This window comes from Protopterus annectens, chromosome 1.part1 (assembly GCF_019279795.1).
Source record: "Protopterus annectens isolate FY-2018-M chromosome 1.part1, PAN1.0, whole genome shotgun sequence".
Lineage (NCBI taxonomy): Eukaryota > Metazoa > Chordata > Ceratodontiformes > Protopteridae > Protopterus > Protopterus annectens.
In genome coordinates, this window is record NC_056726.1 from 966,474,340 (window position 1) to 966,493,954 (window position 19,615).

The following is a 19,615-nucleotide window of genomic DNA, read 5'->3' on the forward strand; positions in this document are numbered from 1 at the left end:
AGCACACTTGCTTTTGGTTCAAAGGCAGTGTGTTTTCTTCCCACACCAGGTAGATTGATTGCTGTGACACTTCAGTGCACATAAGTGTGTGTGTGTATGTGTGCGTGTGCACTATACTCTTGAGTGTGTCATCCTTTAGATAAAAAGCCTAGTAACTATGAACTTGTCAGTTTACCAGTTCCCTATTGCATATCACCAACACATAATTTATTTTTTTTGAAGTAACATAAGCAATTTATTCTTAAAAGGCAGCAGACACTGAATTTGTAAATGAAACACTGAAATGCAAAGTTCTTTGCCAGCAGCAAGTCTCTGCATTAGTAATAGTTCTCTTCAATGTGGAATTATTCAGATTGCTTTCACTTTCGCAGAGATTGTGCATATTGACTGATATTGGTAACTTCTATTGATAGCAGTTTGAGTGGCCTTTTTTTGGTTGAAGTGTTTTGAAGTGAGTTGTTTTGCTGTTATTAATTCATACATTTTGTTTCACTGCTTACCGGAAAAAATATTCAAAATTACAGATTTAAAACACACGCTGATAAGTGTTGGTGTATTTTACCAAGGAATGTAATTTCATGTAATTAGAAAGGTGAATCAAAAAACGCATTCATTTATGCATGGTCCTAAAAATGTATGCAAGGGGCCCATGGTTTGAAAACAGCCCAAAAGTGCACTTCGTCTACCACTTTCCAAATGCATTTTCAGTGAATGAGAGTTATAAGGGCTGAGAAGTTTACTGTTGCATATGCTAGGTCTGATGTCCTTCCTTATCACTGTTGCAGTATTCCTTACAGTTGAGATATGCTGAGGGCAGCCTAGCATCCAGCCAGCATATTAAAAGCCTTTACCCCTTCCAAGCATCGTACGTCGGATGTATGTTCTATGAGTAATGCGTAAGGTACATGTGTGATGTTCAGACACCTAATCATCTGAACTTTTGCTGCTAGTCTGAATGCTACCTTTGAATTCAGTCTGTCAGTCACTGAGCTGGTTCATTTACCTAGTCTTTTAAAGATAAGTGCCCCATTGTGGTCCCTTCCTTTCTTTTTTACTTTCTTACAGTTTGTTTTTATGCTGTCCAGGAAGGAAAAACTTGAATGTGAAAGGCACATTCCCCATAAAGATAGACACGAGAAGCACCTTTTTTGTTTGGGTGCTACTCATGACCGTACTCTGTGTGTTATTTGTTAGGAGTTTCTCCCTAAGCCACTTAGCAGCCATCTATCATCCCTTTTATTTGGAAAACCAACATCTGAAGCTTTTGGCTCATGGTACTATGGCCAGATTGCCTATCCTGAAGTTCAAACTGCACTTAAGAAAAAAGTTAAAAAGCATGTACTGATTGTGCTGCTGTCCGGCATCCACCTGACATCTCCTTCTGTTTGGATGAAGAAACTGAGGACCATCTGATGCCATTGTCAATTCCCTTAGCCATGACCCAGTTGGAGGCTGACATGAAGCTGTCTACCCACACTTTTGCCGAGGCTGTGCATATGTCTGGTACAGATGTAGAGGGGAAGCATGGATGATTATATCCTAGGGGAGTCCCTAAATTTTAGTAAGGGAAGAAGTGCCTGGTACTCTCATCAAATCTAGACAGGGGTCTGAACCTTCTAGATTAGTTAAAGCAGATTTTCCTTTAAAAAAGAAACAGAAAACCAAACGTGACTCCTTTGGCTAGGGCTCTTACAAAGTGCAGCAGGAATTTACTCAGTGGCTGTTCAATGCCCTTATCACTCAGATACCTAAGAAGGGTTGCCTGTCCCTTCCTTTGCTCCCTGTTCTTTCACCCCTTCTAAGAGATCTAGGGATTCTGAATCTTCTGATGAAGATTTGGAGTCTGGTGAAGAATCTTTTTAACATATTCATCCCAGGTTCACTCTACTCTTGTCCTAGGGTCTAATGAAGAAAATTCTTTGATCTCTGATTCCCCTTTTAAGAATTATCTTTTGGGGATACAATGGTCTGTATGATGGAACACTTTAAGTGAGACTGTTCCCAGATTTCTGAGGTTCAAAAGAGATGATATGAACTCTTGCAAGTGGACTCACCTAGTTTTTTTGTATACATTTGCAACAGCTTCTTAGGCCCCTGATTGTCAACATCTGTCCCCTAAGAAACCAGAGATTGTTTAAAGTCCCTGAGGATCATAAATATTTGTATAAAAGCCCTTGTCCTGATCCTGATGTTGTTTCCATGTCTACAGATAAGCCATTCAACCTGCTATCCTCTTCAAAGCTTTCACCTTCCAACAAGGGCAGCAGTACTTATGGAGAGGTATGGGAAAAAGTGCATACTTCTAATACTTTGTTTTTTAAAGCCATTAATTATCAGACCCACATGACTAGATATGATCTGGCTCTTTTCTACTAGCTTTGGGGTGGAGGGGTTTGGCTGATATACCTCATGTGGACAGTCAGACTTCTGTTCTTTGTCCTGAGTTCTGTCTCTCAGGTAACTTGCCATTCCATTAAATGCAGGTGTGATGCAGTTGATGCCTCTTCTAGGGCAGTTGCATCTGGCTCTGCTATGAGGAGATACTCTTGGTAGCACCTTTAAGACTTACTTGAGGACATTAAGACCTTTCAGTGCTTTAACTAAACATGTGAGCCTCCTTGGAAGTGGATATACTTTTTTTTATTTTACCATTGTTGCACTTTGGTCTGAGAGGTGGCAGTGGTGGAACTAGGACTGATTGTGTTGAATTAAAGTGGATCTTGAAAGTAGAAGCTGACAAACGCTTAGGTTTGAATGATGCTATTTCTTTAAAACCAGTGCTTAAATCACGCAATTTATTTAGATAATGATTTTAATTGAATGCTGGTGTATTTGAAGTGCTGATGATTTATATGGTCTGAGGAAGCACCATTTTGGGGGTAAAAGTGCTTACCTAGTTTTATATTTATGCTGCATTGAAGTTATTTTTTTAGTTTTACCTCATGGTCTTGTTAGATTGTGTTTTGTTTTACATTTGTACCTTTCCTCAAGGTTTCCTATTCAGGATGTTGTCTCTTTAGACACTTTTCCCTCTGTTGCTTCCTTAAGCTTTATGTGAAGGACTCTTACATCCATGTTCCTATTAACCCTCTCTTCAGTAAGTTTTTATGCTTTCCTGTTTCTTCCTCTCATTGTTAGTTTTCTGCATTGCCTTTTGTTCTATCTGCAGTTTCAGGAGTATTTACCAAATGTCCGGCATCTGTGGTATCCTTCTGCAGACTTCAGTAAACACAATATTCTCTTATTTAGATGACCATCTAATTCAAGCCTCCCTCTCAGCAGCTCCTGCTTGAAAATCTGCATTTTATTATGCTTCTGCACAGTGTGGGGTTCACCCTCAATCTTAAAAAATCTGTGTTGACTCCCTCTCAGAACCTAGATGTTCTTTGGTTGCAGTATTCAGACCATCCCAGTGTTGGCTTCTCTGTGCCTTCCAAGGTCCACTCTTTGGCTGTTTATTTCCAGGTTCTGCTTCCTCTTCCAGTCCTTCCTGCAAGGGAACTTTTCTGAGCCATGGGATACATGGCATCCACCATACCCATGGTTCCTTGTCCCAAACTCCGCATGAGGAAATTTCATTGGTATCTCAAGACTATTTTGACTTCAGCATTGTCATCCCCTGAAGTACTAGGTCCCTCTCTTATCATGTCTCAAGCTTGACCTCCATTGGTGGTCTTTTCAGAGTACCCTAAATGCAGATCTGCTTTTTCAGGTTCCTCTCCCTACTCGGCATCTGTACACTGATTCTCCCCAATCACATTTCGGGAGCCAACTTCCACAACCTGAAAGTCCAGGGTCTTTGGTCCCATCAACAGCTGACAGACCACATCAACATGAAAGAAATGAGGGCTCTACTCCTTGCTGTCCAGGCTTTTCACTTCCTTTGAGTTCCAGGTCCTCTGAAGGTTTTTTCAGACTATATCACACCGTAATCATGTGATACATTAACAAGCAAGGAGGAACAAAATCTTCCCTTCTTTGTAGCCTGGCTCTTTAGGGTGATTTCATATTCTGCCATTACCTGTTTTTTTTTTCAGGTGGTTTACATCCCGTCAGGACACAGTATGGCGGTAGACTCTTTGAGCTGGCTTGGAACAAATGTATGCTTGTACTTCAGTGGGATATTACTTTGGTAGTTCTTTTTGCCTCCCCTCTGAACAAGCAGCTCCCCTGTTCTGCTCCAGAGTGCCAAGTCCTTTGGCTTGGAAAATAACACCATGTTTTCTAGGAGAGGGATGTTTCTCTATCTGTATACCCCTCTTCCTGTACTACCATAGGTCCTGCGCAAGGCCATGTGGGGGACACCAAAAATCTTTCTGGTGACTCCCATTTGGCTCAGACAACACTGGCTCCCCCTTCTGTTTCACTTGGCCAGCAGCAGTTCACAAATTATCTCTCAGGATTGATCTCACACAAGACAAGGTATTTCTCATTCACCTTCACTTGTCTGCACTTCAGCTGACATTTTGGCTGGTAGGGTTTTGATTCCTTTCAGGTACCAATTTTCTGAGGATGTGTTTCAGGTTTTGCAGGAGTCCAGAAAACTCATTACCAGAAAATCCTGTGACTAAGTAATAGAGATTTTCTATGTGATGTTTCAAGCATGACCTAGAATCTTTTTGTATGGGGGTCTTGTGTGAGTTGCTCAATTGTAGTTTGGCATATTCCTCTGTTGGATGTTCATTTGTAAGCGATTTCTGCATATCTGCTGCTGAATCCACCTTTGGCTTCTAGTTTTGAAGTCAAACAATTTTTAAAAAGCATCCTACATATCAGGCCTCCAAGAAAGCCTATTCCTCCTTCTTGAAACCTTAATTTTGTTCTTGAAAATTGACTCAGTCCCCTTTTGTGCCTGCTTTTTCTTCTTCCCTACGGCATTGTATTTGGAAGACTGTATTATTGGTGACTTTTAATTCTGCAAAAAAGAGTCCCTAAACTTCAAGTACTCATGGCAGTTCCTCCTTTTTTTCCCCACAAGGACAGGGCGTGTTTTGTACCAGTTTTCCTTTCATGCCCAAGGTGGTTCTTGATTTGTCATTGAATCAGTTCATTCTCCACAGACTTCTAGTGAGAGAGTGCTGCACACCTTGGATTTACATAGCTTAGATATTACTTGGACAAGACAAAACACATTAGGAAATCTGAGCAACTTTTTGTTTCCTATTATGTCAGAAAATTCGGTTTGACAGTGTCTAAGCAAACTATATCCTCCTGGATTTCTAAGGCCATTTTTTTGCTGCTGTTTTCATGACAAGTATCTGGTCTCCTGATGCTTTCTTCAAGGGTCTGGATACTAGATGATCTTTAGAAGCTGCTACTGTGTCTTCTGTTCCCATCTCTACCAAACATTACAAACTGGATGTCATTTCCAGACCTAGGGCAGGTTTTGCCAGGGCCCATCCATTATGGGTTTATGGAGAGCTTTTCTCTGCCTTCCTTCTCCCATTCTTTCCAGTAGGTTTTCTACTCTCCCAGGAGTAAAGAATACAGCAAATGGGATAAAGAAGAGCATAGTACACTTGTGTAAGTTCTTACCATACAGTAGATGTCCTACATCTCACTGTTGCTGTATTCTGTCCCTCCCTCCTGCCCACTGTTACTTTCTGTTGCTCTCCTCCTGGCTGAGGGTTTTTTTTCTTCCATCCTTTTCTCCTTCCTATTTACTTTCTATATGTACATGTTATTGCTTTCTCTGGGGTTGCACTGATTCTCCTTGGGCACATCAGTTTTTTTGAGGATTAGGCGTCCATACATCACATATGTACCTTGCATATAGAACATAGAAGAGGTAAAGCCTTTGGTATGGATATCCCATGCGTAAGTACTGCAACAGCGAGAAGTAGGACATCTACTGTTATGCTAACATCTTGCACAACTTTACTTATTCAGGGGCCCCTCCTGTTTGGCATATACTTCTCAGAAGTACAGGCAAGCACTGAAGGGCTGTGGCTGACCAAGTTTGCGGACGACTGCAAACTGGGTGCTATAATAGAGTCTCCGGCCACCATGGATATCCTCCAGAAGGGCCTTAATGAGACTGATGCATGGTGTCAAAGCCATGGTCTCAAGCTAAATGCTAAAAAATGCGTAGTAATCCCCTTTGGAAAAAACAGAGCACCCGTGAACTACCACATAGGAGGTAACCCCCTGAAATCTGAAGAAGTAATAAGGGATCTAGGGACCCAAGTAGATAGTCCGCTTTCCTTTGATAACCATGTTGCCAGGGTGGTTAGAAAATCCTTCTATGTGACACATCTGATCACAAAAAGGTTTGCATCAAGATCTAAGGATGTAGTGGTGCCCCTCTACTCTTCCCTCATCAGACCCATTATTGAGTACAATACACCAATTGGAATGTACCTGGCTAGGCATCTCCAGCAGCTGGAGAGACCACAGAGGTACCTCACTAAGAGGATTACTGGCCTCAAACAGTTGCCCTATGCAGCACGATTGAAAAAACTAAGGCTTTTCTCTGTTGCATACCGCCTTCTCAGAGGAGATCTCTGTCTAACATACAGAGCCATGTCCAACCCAGAACTGTTGAACATGCTCCATCTTAGCAAAACAAAATCTACTCGAGCTACACGCTCTAGGGATATAAACCTCAGCACAACAATGAATAGAACATGCTGGAGGGATAGATTTCCTTCGCAAAGACTTCCCTTGCTATGGAACAAGGTCCCGATCTACATAAGACAGAGCCCCTCACTATCACTCTTCAAGAGGAACCTTGACGAGTGGATGGGTAACAGAAAGTTCACACCAGGGATCATACCAACAGCTCTACTAGATAGGGGCCAAGGGTACTAGCTGCTAGATCAAGGGCCTAGGGAACTAACCAAAAGGGGCGGTGAATACCGCACAACGTGGCTGGGCTAATATATGCCTTCGGGCAGGTAGTCCAGTACCTACCTATGAGACTGTATTTTATTTAGCAAATGGCTGTCAGTTTGTGCTATAAATTTTTGAAGTAAAAGTTTTAAATTAAATCGAAATATCAGTAATCAATCTGGAAGTAGAGAACATAGAGTAGGCATGTTTATAGGTTTTAACAGTGTTTATGGTAACTGAGGAGAGATAGCCAAGTAACAGGACACTGGAATGGTTGGGGGGGTGGGATCTGGTCCATTACCCTGCCGACTGATGCATTTGACCATGATCCAACTCTGCACAATAGTAGTGAACTTTAAGCAGTTCTTAAATCATGTCAGTTGTCAAGGGCTGATAATTTTAATTTTATTCTGTAGTATTTAATTATGTATTTATCAGCATGAAACATTGCAGATGTCCTTCAAGGATGCATCTGCAGTCCTAACATATGGGTTGTCCTGCCTCAGGCAGCCCTTCGGTCGGCTGGTTTCCAAAGTCTGGGTCTGGCCTCGGCTGATGTCGCACTTCACCCGACGTCACAGCTGCTGGGGTATAAAGGCATCAGCCGACGCCATTTTCCTCAGTCTTTCTTGCCGCGCGGTGCCCGAAGCAGAAGCTGTTCGCAAGTGCCGGTCGGTCAGATCCAGAGATTTCTACTACAAGACTTCTAAAAGCTAAGTACCGCTGGGGACTCTTTCTTGCCTCAGCCGATGTCAGAAAAAGTAAATAATTGTTTAACTTGTGGGAAACAAATACCTCATAAGGATTTCCACTCTTACTGCCTTCCTTGTTTAGGCCCAGACCACAACGTATCAGCTTGTCTAGCCTGTGCTTCCTTCAACCGACGGACGCTTAGACGTCGGTCGGAGTTTGCAGAGGAGTTTTTTGGTCCCGCTTTTGCATACAAAATGCCGTCGGAGACTCCGACTACTCAATTAGCTAAAAAGCGCAAGGAAAAGGACCGACACTCGCGGTCCGCGGTTTCGGCTGAAACCACGGTTAGGCCAACCGCGAGTGTCTCGGTTTCGGCTGAAACCAAGTCCTCGGTTCTTCCTTCAGCCGAAAGCATGCCTCCAATAGCCGAGGCCTCACAGAGCATGGCTGAATCTGCTACTGAATTTACTGCTACAGAAGCAGGCACCCAGGATTTGTCAGACACTATTCCTTTAGACATATCTACCCCTGCACGTGGGGCTGCTAGACCCCCTGCTTCTATGTCTATCAAGGCTTTTTCCAGGGCTAAAGCAGCTAAATCTTCAAAGGCCTTACCTGCTAAAACTCCCTCACATAGGCCTACCTCTAGTTCCCAAATACTCAGCCTGGCTGAGGGATCTCATTTCTTTGATCAGGGGATCCCAACCTCACCCAGACAGGGCCTCTCAGCCTCCTCCAGATAAGAGGCCTAGGACTGAACCCCCGGAACCTGTCTCTACAGACTATTCCTCGGATGACTCAGATATTTCAGACCCTCAGGAAGGCCCATATTCTCCTTATGAGGATTCTGATGCAGAAGACTCCATTCCTTCTGCTTCTCCTCCTGAAGAATTTTCTTTTGGGGAAACCTTACATGCTATGAGGGAACACTTCCAATGGCAGGGCCAGGATTTTTCAGATTCAAGGAAAAGGCTAAGGATTTTTTTTCACTTACCACAGCATAGGCCTTTAGCCATTCCTCCAGTACTAACAGTTGTTGATGATGCATATAATGATGCCTGTACTGCCCCTGATTCTCTTCCTCCGGCCCCTGCCAAGCCTGACAGATATTACAGGGTCCCAGACTCACACTACCATTTGTATAAGGCTCCTGTTGCAGACCCTGAAACCATTTCACAGGGCCCTAAAGGTGTGGCAGCTGCCTCTGCCAAAAACCCTCTTCTCTCTGAAAGGGAATCTAGAGCATTAGAGAGATGGGGTAAAAAGGTTTATACTTCTGCTACTCTTTCGGCCAGGGCCTTAAACTGTCAATTTCACATGATTCAGTACCAGGAATTTTTGTTAGACCAGCTAAATAAAAAACTGTCCTCTCCTGAACCTATAGACCGCAAGTCCCTTCAGGATTTGGTACATAACTCTCAGCAGGTCAGTAACCATTTCTTAAAATGTGGCTATGATGCACTGGAGGCTTCCTTTAGATCAGCTATGACTGGAACAGTGATTCGAAGGCATGCCTGGTTAAAAGAACAATCCTTACCAGACCATGTTAAGTCAAAACTCCTAGATGCTCCTATGGAGAAACAAAGTTTGTTTGGCTCCCCGGCACAGGAGGCTCTAAAGAAGGTGGAAGAAAAAGCAAAATCTGTCCAAACAGTCAAGGATTTCTTACAGGTCCAACCTCCGAGGTTTAGCAGAAATTGGCCTTTGAAGAATTGGTCCTTTCCAGACAACTCCAGAGCACAGAGAGGCAGAAATAGACGCCCAAGAGGCAGAGGCCAATCTAGGGGTGCCTACAGGGGACGTCAGTGGCAACCCTACCAACCAGAGAAGTACTGCCACAGATTCAACTACAACCACTTCCACAGGGCAGACACAATGACTTGGCTCTGGTTCCGCCTACCAGGGAACAACTGGAAGCACCCTTGGGCGGAAAACTAGCCTTATTTTCCGACAACTGGCATTACATTACAGGAGACAAATGGACTTTACAAACAATAGACAAGGGCTACAGGTTTCACTTCCACACTCTACCAAAAAAGAGAGGAATGCCAAACCTACCACCAAGCCAAAAAACAGACGCTCCAAGACAAATCAACAACTTACTAAGGATGAGAGCTATAGAAAAGATACCGCCTATGGAACAAGGCCAAGGATTTTACTCCAGGCTTTTCCTTGTACCAAGAAAAGAAAATCAATGGAGACCTATTCTCGACTTGTCCGCACTGAACACATACCTCAATGTTCCAAAATTCAAAATGCTGACCCTCCAGCAACTTCTTCCCATGCTGGGCAAGGAGTCTTGGCTGGTGACTCTAGATCTCAAGGAGGCATACCTGCACGTCCCTATACGACCAGATTGCAGAAGACACCTCAGATTTCTTGCAGGATCAGAGCATTATCAATTCTCAGCATTGCCCTTTGGCTTCTCTACTGCGCCCAGAGTATTCACGAAATGCCTGGCATCAGTAATTGCTCATTGCAGGCTTCAGGGAATTCAAATTTACCCATACCTGGACGACTGCCTAATACAAGCGGACAACAAGGCAAAATTAACAAAAGATTTGGAAAATGTCATACAACTGCTGCAAGCCTTGGGATACACAGTCAACATGCAAAAGTCAAGACTAGTACCATCCCAAAGGATAACATTCTTGGGTGCAGAACTGGATACATCAACTCAGATGGCTTTTCTCACAGAAGAAAAACAAAAGCAACTACCAGTCTATTTCATGACATTAACAACACAAACTCAGCTTACTGCAAGGAAACTCCTGCAAGCCCTGGGTTACATGGCATCCTGCATAATATTGATTCCGCATGCCAGGCTGCATATGAGAAAGTTGCAGTGGTACCTAAGGAATGTATGGTCTCAACACAAGCACAGTCTAGAAGCCCAGATTCCAATAATTCCATGCCTGAAGTAAGAATTCCTGTGGTGGGCTCAGGCCTGTCAGTTGAACAGAGGATTGCCTTTCCACAAACCTCATCCAAGCCAGACCATCACCACGGACACCTCAGACCTAGGCTGGGGGACACACATGGTGGACAAGTGTATACAAGGCCTATGGACCCAGGACCAGCTGAATCTACACATAAATCTAAAGGAGATGCTGGCAGTGAAACATGCGATCCAGGCATTCAGACCACTCCTTCAACAAGGTCACCTGCTGATAAGGACGGACAATACCACAGTCATGTGGTACATCAACAAACAGGGAGGTACACACTCATATCCTCTATGCCGGATGGCAATGGACCTGTGGAATGTGGCCCTGAATCTCAACATTCAACTTCAGGCCAGATTTGTTCCAGGAAAAGAAAACTCACTAGCAGACACCTTAAGCAGAACTACCACGGATGCTCACGAATGGATGCTGCATCCAGATATCTTCAAAGCCATAACAAAGAAACGGGGACTACCAGAGATAGACCTGTTCACCTCCCCACACAACCACCAATTGAAGAAATTCTGCACAAGAGTATACCACCCACTTGCTTGGAGGGTGGACTCCCTTTCCTTCAACTGGAAAAACCTGACAGCATATGCATTCCCACCTCTTCCTTTGATGTACAAAGTCCTACTGAAGATCAAAGAGGATCAGCCAAGGGTAATCCTGATAGCTCCAGACTGGCCGAGGCAACAGTGGTACCCGCTACTGAGAAGCATGTCTCGGACACATGCATGGCCTCTACCTCTATGTCCCTTACTTCTAACACAGAACAACTACAAGATCCTACATCCAAACTTGAAAACACTGCAGCTAGCTGCTTGGAATATTGCATAAAACAAAATAACTCAGATTTATCTCAGAGGGTTAAGGACATTATCCTGGAGGCACGCAGACCCTCCACAAGGAAAACTTATTCAGCTAAGTGGAAAAGATACCTCATTTGGAGTGCAGCAAAGGGAGAAAATGTCTCATTGGCAAACATAGCACACATCCTGGAATACTTAGCAGAACTGTTCCACAATGGCCTGTCCTACTCCTCCATTAAGATTCATGCATCAGCAATTTCAGCAGAATACAACATGGATCCTCCTGTCTTCTCTCATCCTCTACTCAGGCAGTTCTTGAGAGGAATCAAAATGTAAAACCTCCAAGGAAACCACCTTTACCTACATGGGATCTCAACTTTGTGCTGGAAAAGTTAACACTTCCTCCTTTTGAACCAGCAGCAACAGCAGATTTACAGTTCTTGTCTTGGAAAACTGCTTTCCTGCTAGCAATCACTTCAGCAAGAAGGGTATCTGAGTTACAGGCATTAATGGCAGTACAACCCTTCCTTATCTTCCATCAGGATAGAGTCTCTCTGAGAACTAACCCTACCTTTATGCCAAAAGTGGTCTCCAGAGTATCATTGAACCAAGCGATTCATTTACCTACATTTTTCCCCAACCCACAGAATAGGGGGGGAAGACTGCTACATACCTTGGATGTGCACAGACAATTACGCTACTATCTGGACAGAACTAAGACCAACAGAAAAACTGACCAGCTTCTGGTAGCATATGCAACAGGAATGCAAGGAAAATCAATTTCAAAACAGACAATCTCAAAATGGATAGGAAATTGCATTCGATTTTGTTACTCTTTTCATGGAAAGACAACTCCTGAAAATAGACCTCATTCCACAAGAGCTACAGCCACCACTACAGCTTTCCTACGAGGAGTGGCTACCAAAGACATTTTAGAAGCTGCTACTTGGAGCTCCGTGCATACATTTGCCAAGCATTATAATCTTCCCTTATACTCCAGATCCCGAGCAGGTTTTGCAACTGCTGTTTTGCAAGGGATCTTAACTACACCATCTTTATCTTAGTGCCTCCTCCCCCAGTTTGGCTATGGTATTCTACCCATATGTTAGGACTGCAGATGCATCCTTGAAGGACATAGTACAGTTTTGTACCTACCATAAATGTAGATGTCCGATAGGTATGCATCTGCAGTCAGGATTACCCACCCTCCTTCCCCTCTGTGGTATTCCTAGGGTATTTACCCCTCTTTTAGCTAGCTGGGGGATTCTATTATGGTGTATTTGTTTGTATATATGTATATATATATATATATATATATATATATATATATATATATATTTTTTTTTTTTTTTTTGCTCTCTACTGTTTGGAATTATTTGCATTTATCCAAAATTTAGCCTTCCTAGAGGGCACCTGGCATCTGGGGCAAGAAACACTGAGGAAAATGGCATCGGCTGATGCCTTTATACCCCAGCAGCTGTGACGTCGGGTGAAGTGCGACATCAGCCGAGGCCAGACCCAGACTTTGGAATCCGGCCGACCGAAGGGCTGCCTGAGGCAGGGCAACCCATATGTTAGGACTGCAGATGCATACCTATCGGACATCTACATTTATGGTAGGTACAAAACTGTACTATATTCATACAGCCAGAATTGTGTATGTAGGACTATAGCTAGGGAGTTATGGAGTCACTTACAACAAACAGGTGAGAAAGTCCTCAGCATGACACAGCAGGCAATGAGGGCTGCTTCAAAAATGAACTAATTTATAAGAGTTTATAGTAGGAGTGACCACTACCTGGTACTGTTAAATTCCATGTTCAAGGTTGTTCTGAGCTAAAATTACTGTTCCACTGGCGCAGGAAATCCCTACTCACTGTTACTTTAAACTGACATTGATACATTGCCATCTTGTCTAGCGGGTACAACTGAAGTAAACTTTTGGTTGGAGTAGTGTAGTGTATTTACAGTATGTGAAATAGAAGGCACATGTGAGCTCAGGAAATTTGGTGTGAAAAAAGAGAGCCCTTTCAAGCAAGAATAACATGTAGTATTCCTGAGGTGGAGAGTATGCATCCACAGTGAATTTTGCAGTATTGTTGTAGGTTTTTATGTATTTATTTATTTTTTAAGTGCTAAGCCATTAGAGCGGCTTTATTTTGTTCTGCATATTCTGCACATTGCACACAGTCTTCCCTTAACAGCCTGTCTAGTAATAATAAGAGTATTGTCCAAACCAGACATGCCAGTCTTTTCACTGATCATTCTAGCCAAATTGTTGTTTGGCTGTGCCTGCTTGCCGAACTTGTAATAAAGCTGCATGGCTGTGCTGCAGTGATACTGCTGAATTTATTTATGATAATCCAAGTGTATCATGCTGCATGCATCTGCTAAATGATCTGGTGACCAATAAAGGGATGTGTTTGTTACACTAGACTTTTTTTTTCTCCTTAAATAAAAACTTCATTGAGTTTCCTTTGATGCTAGATGAAGACTGTCCTCTGTACAATAATGAGCCTTGAAACAGGATTATAGGTTCATAGGTTCATTAGTATCTTAATCTGTTGCTTGTCTTATTTAATGTTCTTTTTTTATATTTTTATGGTATGTGTTTGATCAAACTTGATAAATGACTGTATTTTAATTATGGTTTGTGTGTGGCGCTGCACATCAGTATTTTGTTGTTTACTTGTACTGATTAAATTTATTTTTTAGGTACTTACAAGCCACGGGTTCGGTGTTATGACACACACCAGTTATCCCTGAAGTTTGAAAGATGCATGGATTCAGATGGTTAGTAAATTTGTTGATGAACTTTAACATGCTGATGTGCATTATGTATCCACCTTGAGTTGACAGCTGAGAAAGCTAAAAATACAATGTTAGAAATTTGCCTTGGTGATTAACATGTTGGGATTTCCTGTCCTGCAGTTCACAGCTCTGCCTTTTTTAAGTATTGTTTAAATATTGTACATACTGTACAAAACAATGTATTTGTATGTTAATGTTATTTATGCATAATCCTACTTTCTGTTACTTGTCACTGATTTTGTTACAAGTAATAAAAATTGACTGTCTCAGGTTAGCAAAATTTATTAAGCGCTTTTGTTCTCAGTGGTAATAAAACTTGATCAGAATACTAGGCAAACACATGCGACCACATTTTAACAGCATGCATTGTCACATTTTGTCACATTCTGAGTTTGTTGTATTTTTGTTTTTGCATTTCCCCAGATGGGCCCGAAAATGGTCTTATATAGCTATATATCCAAGAAATCCCACCCCAATCCCTCTCCTGCTACAAGCAAAAAGAAAAAGAGGCAGTTGCCCATTTTTCCACTCCATATGGCTCCACATTACCTGTGACAAATAAATAGTAATTCTAATAAAGTTAGACTACATTGATGTGATTCATAAAGAAACCAGCCTTTTCCGGCATTCTTCCCATGCCAAATGATCAACAGACACTGGCACAAGCTTGAGTTCAAAATTGCTTGCACAGGGCTAAATAAAGCCAGAACCAAAAGACTTATCAGGAATAGTCTACCATTCCTAGCCCCAGCAAAAGAAGGGACTTTGAGACCAATTCCAGACCTCTCAAGACTATAATCAGATGTATGCTTGTCCCAAAATTCAGGATTTGTACACTGTAAAGACTCTTGCTCATGATTATCCGAGAAGCTCTCATGGTCATTCTAGACTTAAAATACATCATCCTCCATGTTCCCATAGCTCAGGAACACAGGTAGTCCCTGCACTTTAAGGCAGTGTCTCGCTCTTCTAATTTTTTTCCTTGCCTTATGGCTGGTCCATTGCTCCTAGAGTCCTTACAAAATATCTATCTCCAATGATTGCATTCTGTAGGACAAAGATTGCCCACATTTATGCATGATTGGATAATTTTCTTATTGAGGCATCCTCCTCTCAGGAGATGGAGGCATCCTTACATTTGACTATGGAATTCTTCTCCAAGATAGTGATGTTCATCGTGTAACACTGCTGCAGTCATCACACTTGGGTTATCCTGCCGTCAGGCAGTCCCACAGTCGGCCAGAGTTCCAAAGTCTTGGTCCGGTGTCGGTTGCTGTCACTTCTACCCTGACGTCAGTGTGCCAGGGGTATATAAGAGGCATCCAACCCCATTTTCTTCAGTCTTTCTTGCCGCGCAGTGCCCGAAGCAGAAGCAGTTTGCAAGTGCCGGTCGGCCGACTGCTGAGATTTTCAATTCGGATTTCAGACCGAAGTCTTCAATAAAGCTAAGTACCCCATTGGGGAACCTTTTCTTGCCTCAGTCTGATGTCAGAACAAGTTAACAATTGCATTTCTTGTGGGAAGCAAATACCTCATAAGGACTTTCATTCTTATTGTATTCCATGCCTAGGCCCAGACCATGACATCACAGGTTGTCAGTTTTGTGCTAGGTTTAATAAACGAACTATTAAACATCGTTTTAATTTCGCCCGACTTTACTTTGGTAGGAAATTTAATTATACCATGCCGTCGGAGCAACCAACGACTGGCATGCATAAAAAACACAAGGATAAGGACAGGCAGCTGAGACCCAAACCCCAGGCTCCGAGGCCTCTGCTAGGCCAGTCGCTGATTCTCCGGTTTTCAGTGAGGCGCCTACGCAGCCCTTGACGACCGATGATTTGGAACCTCAGACGGCTTCCGATTCCCAAGCAGAGATTACTAGGCCGCCGCAGCCTTCTTCTTTAGTCCCTTCCAACTCCAGAGCAAAAGGAGATTCCGGTGCAGTTGAAACACCTTCAGTTGCAGAAGGTGTCTTCAGACCGACTACACTCCCCATCAAATCTTATGCAAAGCTGAAAACTCCTTTAAAAACAAAAAAGACTGTACAGCAGTCTCCAGTACAAGGCCCCATGCCTAAGAAACAGATGCTTAAGATGGCTGAAGATTTAATTACCCTAATCAGGGGTTCCCATCCCCCTCCTGATAAAAGGCCAAGACAGGAGGAGGATTATGCTTCCTCTGACCCATCTCAATTTCCTCAGATTCTTCTGAGGAACAGGAATACTCTTTTCCCCCTTATGAAGACTCGGATGCTGAAGAGTCTATTCCCTCAGCATCTCCCCCAGAAGACTACTCTTTTGAGAAAACTTTACAAACCATGAGGGAACATTTCCACTGGGAAGGCCAGGATTACTCTGATTCTAAGAAAAGGCTCCGTGAGTTCCTTTTACTACCCCAGCACAGACCACTTGCTATCCCTCCTGTCTTGCCCGTGTTAGACATTGTGGATGATGTTTACCTAGAATCTAGCCTTAACCCAGACTCTCTACCTCCTGCGCCATCCAAACCAGACAGATACTACAGAGTCCCTGACTCACACAAATTCCTATACAAAAGCCCTGTTGCTGATCCGGGTCCCAAAGGGGTTAAGGCCTCTATTGCTAAAAATCCTGTACCCTCTGAAAGGGATTCCAGAGCACTAGACAGATGGGGAAATAAAGTATATACCTCAGCTACTCTAGCTATGAGGGCCTTAAATTGCCAGTTTCACATGCTGAAATATCAGCAATATCTGAAGTCTCAACTAAAACAAAAAATGAGCACACATTCATAGCAGCCTGATTTCAAAGAAATGCAAGATTTTGTTGCATGCAGCTGAACAAGTGAGAAAACATACTTTACAATGTGGATTTGATTCATTGGAGGCTTCCTGTAGAGCAGCAGTAACTGGGTTTGTCATACGTAGACATGCTTGGTTAAAAGAACAAACCCTACCTGATCAAGTTAAAGCAAAGTTATTGGATACACCTTTACAGCAGGATGTTTTATTTGGTGTAAAAGCAGAAGAGGTTTTAAAGAAAATGGAGGATAAGGCAAAATCTATGCAGACGGTCAAGGATATTTTACAGGTTCAACCCCCCCCCCCTCCATTTCAGCAGAAATTAGCCAACAAAAAACAGGTCTTTTCCAGCTGCTGACAGACCACAGAGGGGCAAATGCAGACGCCCAAAGGGCAGAGGTCAGTCGCAAGGCCCTTACAAGCCTCGACAATGGGGTACCGCAACCCAGAAAGGAGGAGAAGACGGGCCCCAAGCTGTCAGAAGACAAACACAATGACTTAACCCTCAGACTGCCAAGCAAATCTCTCTTGGCACCTCCCTTGGGAGGAAAATTAGCACTTTTTGTAGACAACTGGCACATCATCACAAAAGACAAATGGGTCCTAAATATTGTCTCTCAAGGATACAGATTCCACTTTCACACTTTGTCAAGGATAAAAGGAATGCCAAACCTGCCACCAAATCAATGGGCAGAGGCTCAAAAACAAATTATAGCTCTCATAGACATGAGAGCCATTCAACAGGTACCTACACAAGAGCAAGGACAAGGATTTTACTCAAGACTCTTTCTAGTCCCCAGAAAGGACAAAGCCTGGATACCTATTCTGGACCTTTCAATTCTAAACACTTATCTTTAAGTACCCAAATTCAAGATGCTAACACTACAGCAGCTTCTTCCCATGCTGGGCAAGAAGGCTTGGCTAGTAACGTTGGATCTCAAGGAGGCATTCCTGCATGTCCCTATCAGACAAAATTTCAGAAGATACCTCCGATTTATTGCAGGTTCAACTCATTATCAATTCTCTGCACTGCCCTTTGGCTTATCTACTGTGCCCAGGGTCTTCACAAAATGCCTGGCACCAGTAATTGCGTACTACAGACAAAGAGGAATTCAAATATATCCATACCTGGACGACTGCCTTATTCAAGCAGAAAGCAAGGACATTCTTTTAAAGCATCTGGCGTTTGTCAAACACCTACTAAGTTGCCTAGGATACACAGTAAATGAAAAGAAATCAAAACTAGTGCCCTCTCAAAACATAATATTCCTGGGTGCCAGCTTAAATACAACGACCCAGATGGCTTACCTCACGCCAGACAAGCAAGAGCAGCTGACTCAATACTTCAAAATGATGGCAACAAAGACCCAACTCCCTGCAAGAAAAATTCTGCAGACCTTGGGATTCATGGCATCTTGCATACTACTAATACCATTTGCAAAACTGCATATGAGGAAATTACAATGGTACCTGAAAAGCGTATGGACTCAGCACAGCCACAGCTTGGAAACAATAATACCACTCATACCCTGCTTTCAACAGGAGTTTCTATGGTGGGCTCAGGCATGTCACCTCAACAAGGGCCAGCCTTTTACCTTACCACAGCCAGACAAACTATAACAACAGATGCATCGGATTATGCCTGGGGAGCACACATGGCAGGACAGTGCATTCAGGGCAAATGGTCTACAGATCAAAGGCATCTGCATATCAATCAAAAAGAAATGCTAGCTGTACAAAATGCCCTAACAGCTTTCAAGGACCTCTTACATCCAGGACAACTCCTAATAAAGACGGACAACACCACAGTAATGTGGTACATAAACAAGCATTGGGGCACAGACTCCTACCCCCTATGCAGAGGAAAGCAATGACCTTGTGAAACACAGCACTGACCTACAAAGTTCAACTACAAGCACAATTCCTGCCAGAAAAGAAAAACACATTGGCAGATGATCTAAGCAGAAACATCATGGATCCTCACGAGTGGAAACTAGATCCACAAGTATTTGCAATGATAATTCAAAAATGGAGACGCCCAGACATAGATCTGTTTGCCAACCCCCAAAACTACCAACTTCCGAAGTATTGCAGAAGAACATTCCACCCACTAGCTTGGAAAGTGGACGCCCTCTCATTCAGTTGGAAAGCATTAACAGTGTATGCCTTTCCTCCACTGCCTCTTCTAGCAAAGGTGCTGCTGAAAGTCAGATTAGAGAGGCCACAAATGATACTCATTGCTCCAGACTGGCCACGCCAACACTGGTATCCAATACTAAGGAACATGGCTCACGGCCCACCATGGATTTTGCCTCAAATTCCTCACCTGCTCATGCAGCAAAACAATCAGATTCTACACAGCCAGCTCAAGACTTTAAATTTGGCTGCATGGCAAATTACCTAAGCAACCAGCCAACACTTATCTCTAAAGCTGTTATGGATGTCATTCTGGAGGCCAGGAGGCCCAGCACCAGGAAAGCCTATTCAGACAAATGGAAAAGATTTTGCGCCTGGAACCAGGCTAAAGGCCAAAATCCCCTTGTTCCAAACATTCCTCAGATCCCACAATATTTAACTGAGTTTCTGCACAAAGGACTTTCTTTTTCATCTGTTAAGATCCACGCCTCAGCGATTTCAGCTCACTACAACACGGATCCTCCTATATTTTCACATCCACTGCTAAGACAGTACCTCCGAGGGGCTAAGAACATAAGACCGCCCAGGAGAGCACCAACACCAAC

At 43.1% G+C, this 19,615-nt stretch overlaps 1 protein-coding gene across 1 annotated transcript in view; it reads left to right on the forward strand.

Moving 5' to 3' along the window:
* Positions 1-19,615, forward strand: part of NOL10 (nucleolar protein 10) — a 1,716,803-nt gene that overhangs the window by 169,723 nt on the left and 1,527,465 nt on the right. Inside the window, exon 4 of the mRNA XM_044079305.1 lies at positions 13,997-14,074. Coding sequence (XP_043935240.1) covers positions 13,997-14,074 — 78 coding nt within the window. The remainder of the gene's footprint in view (positions 1-13,996; positions 14,075-19,615) is intronic.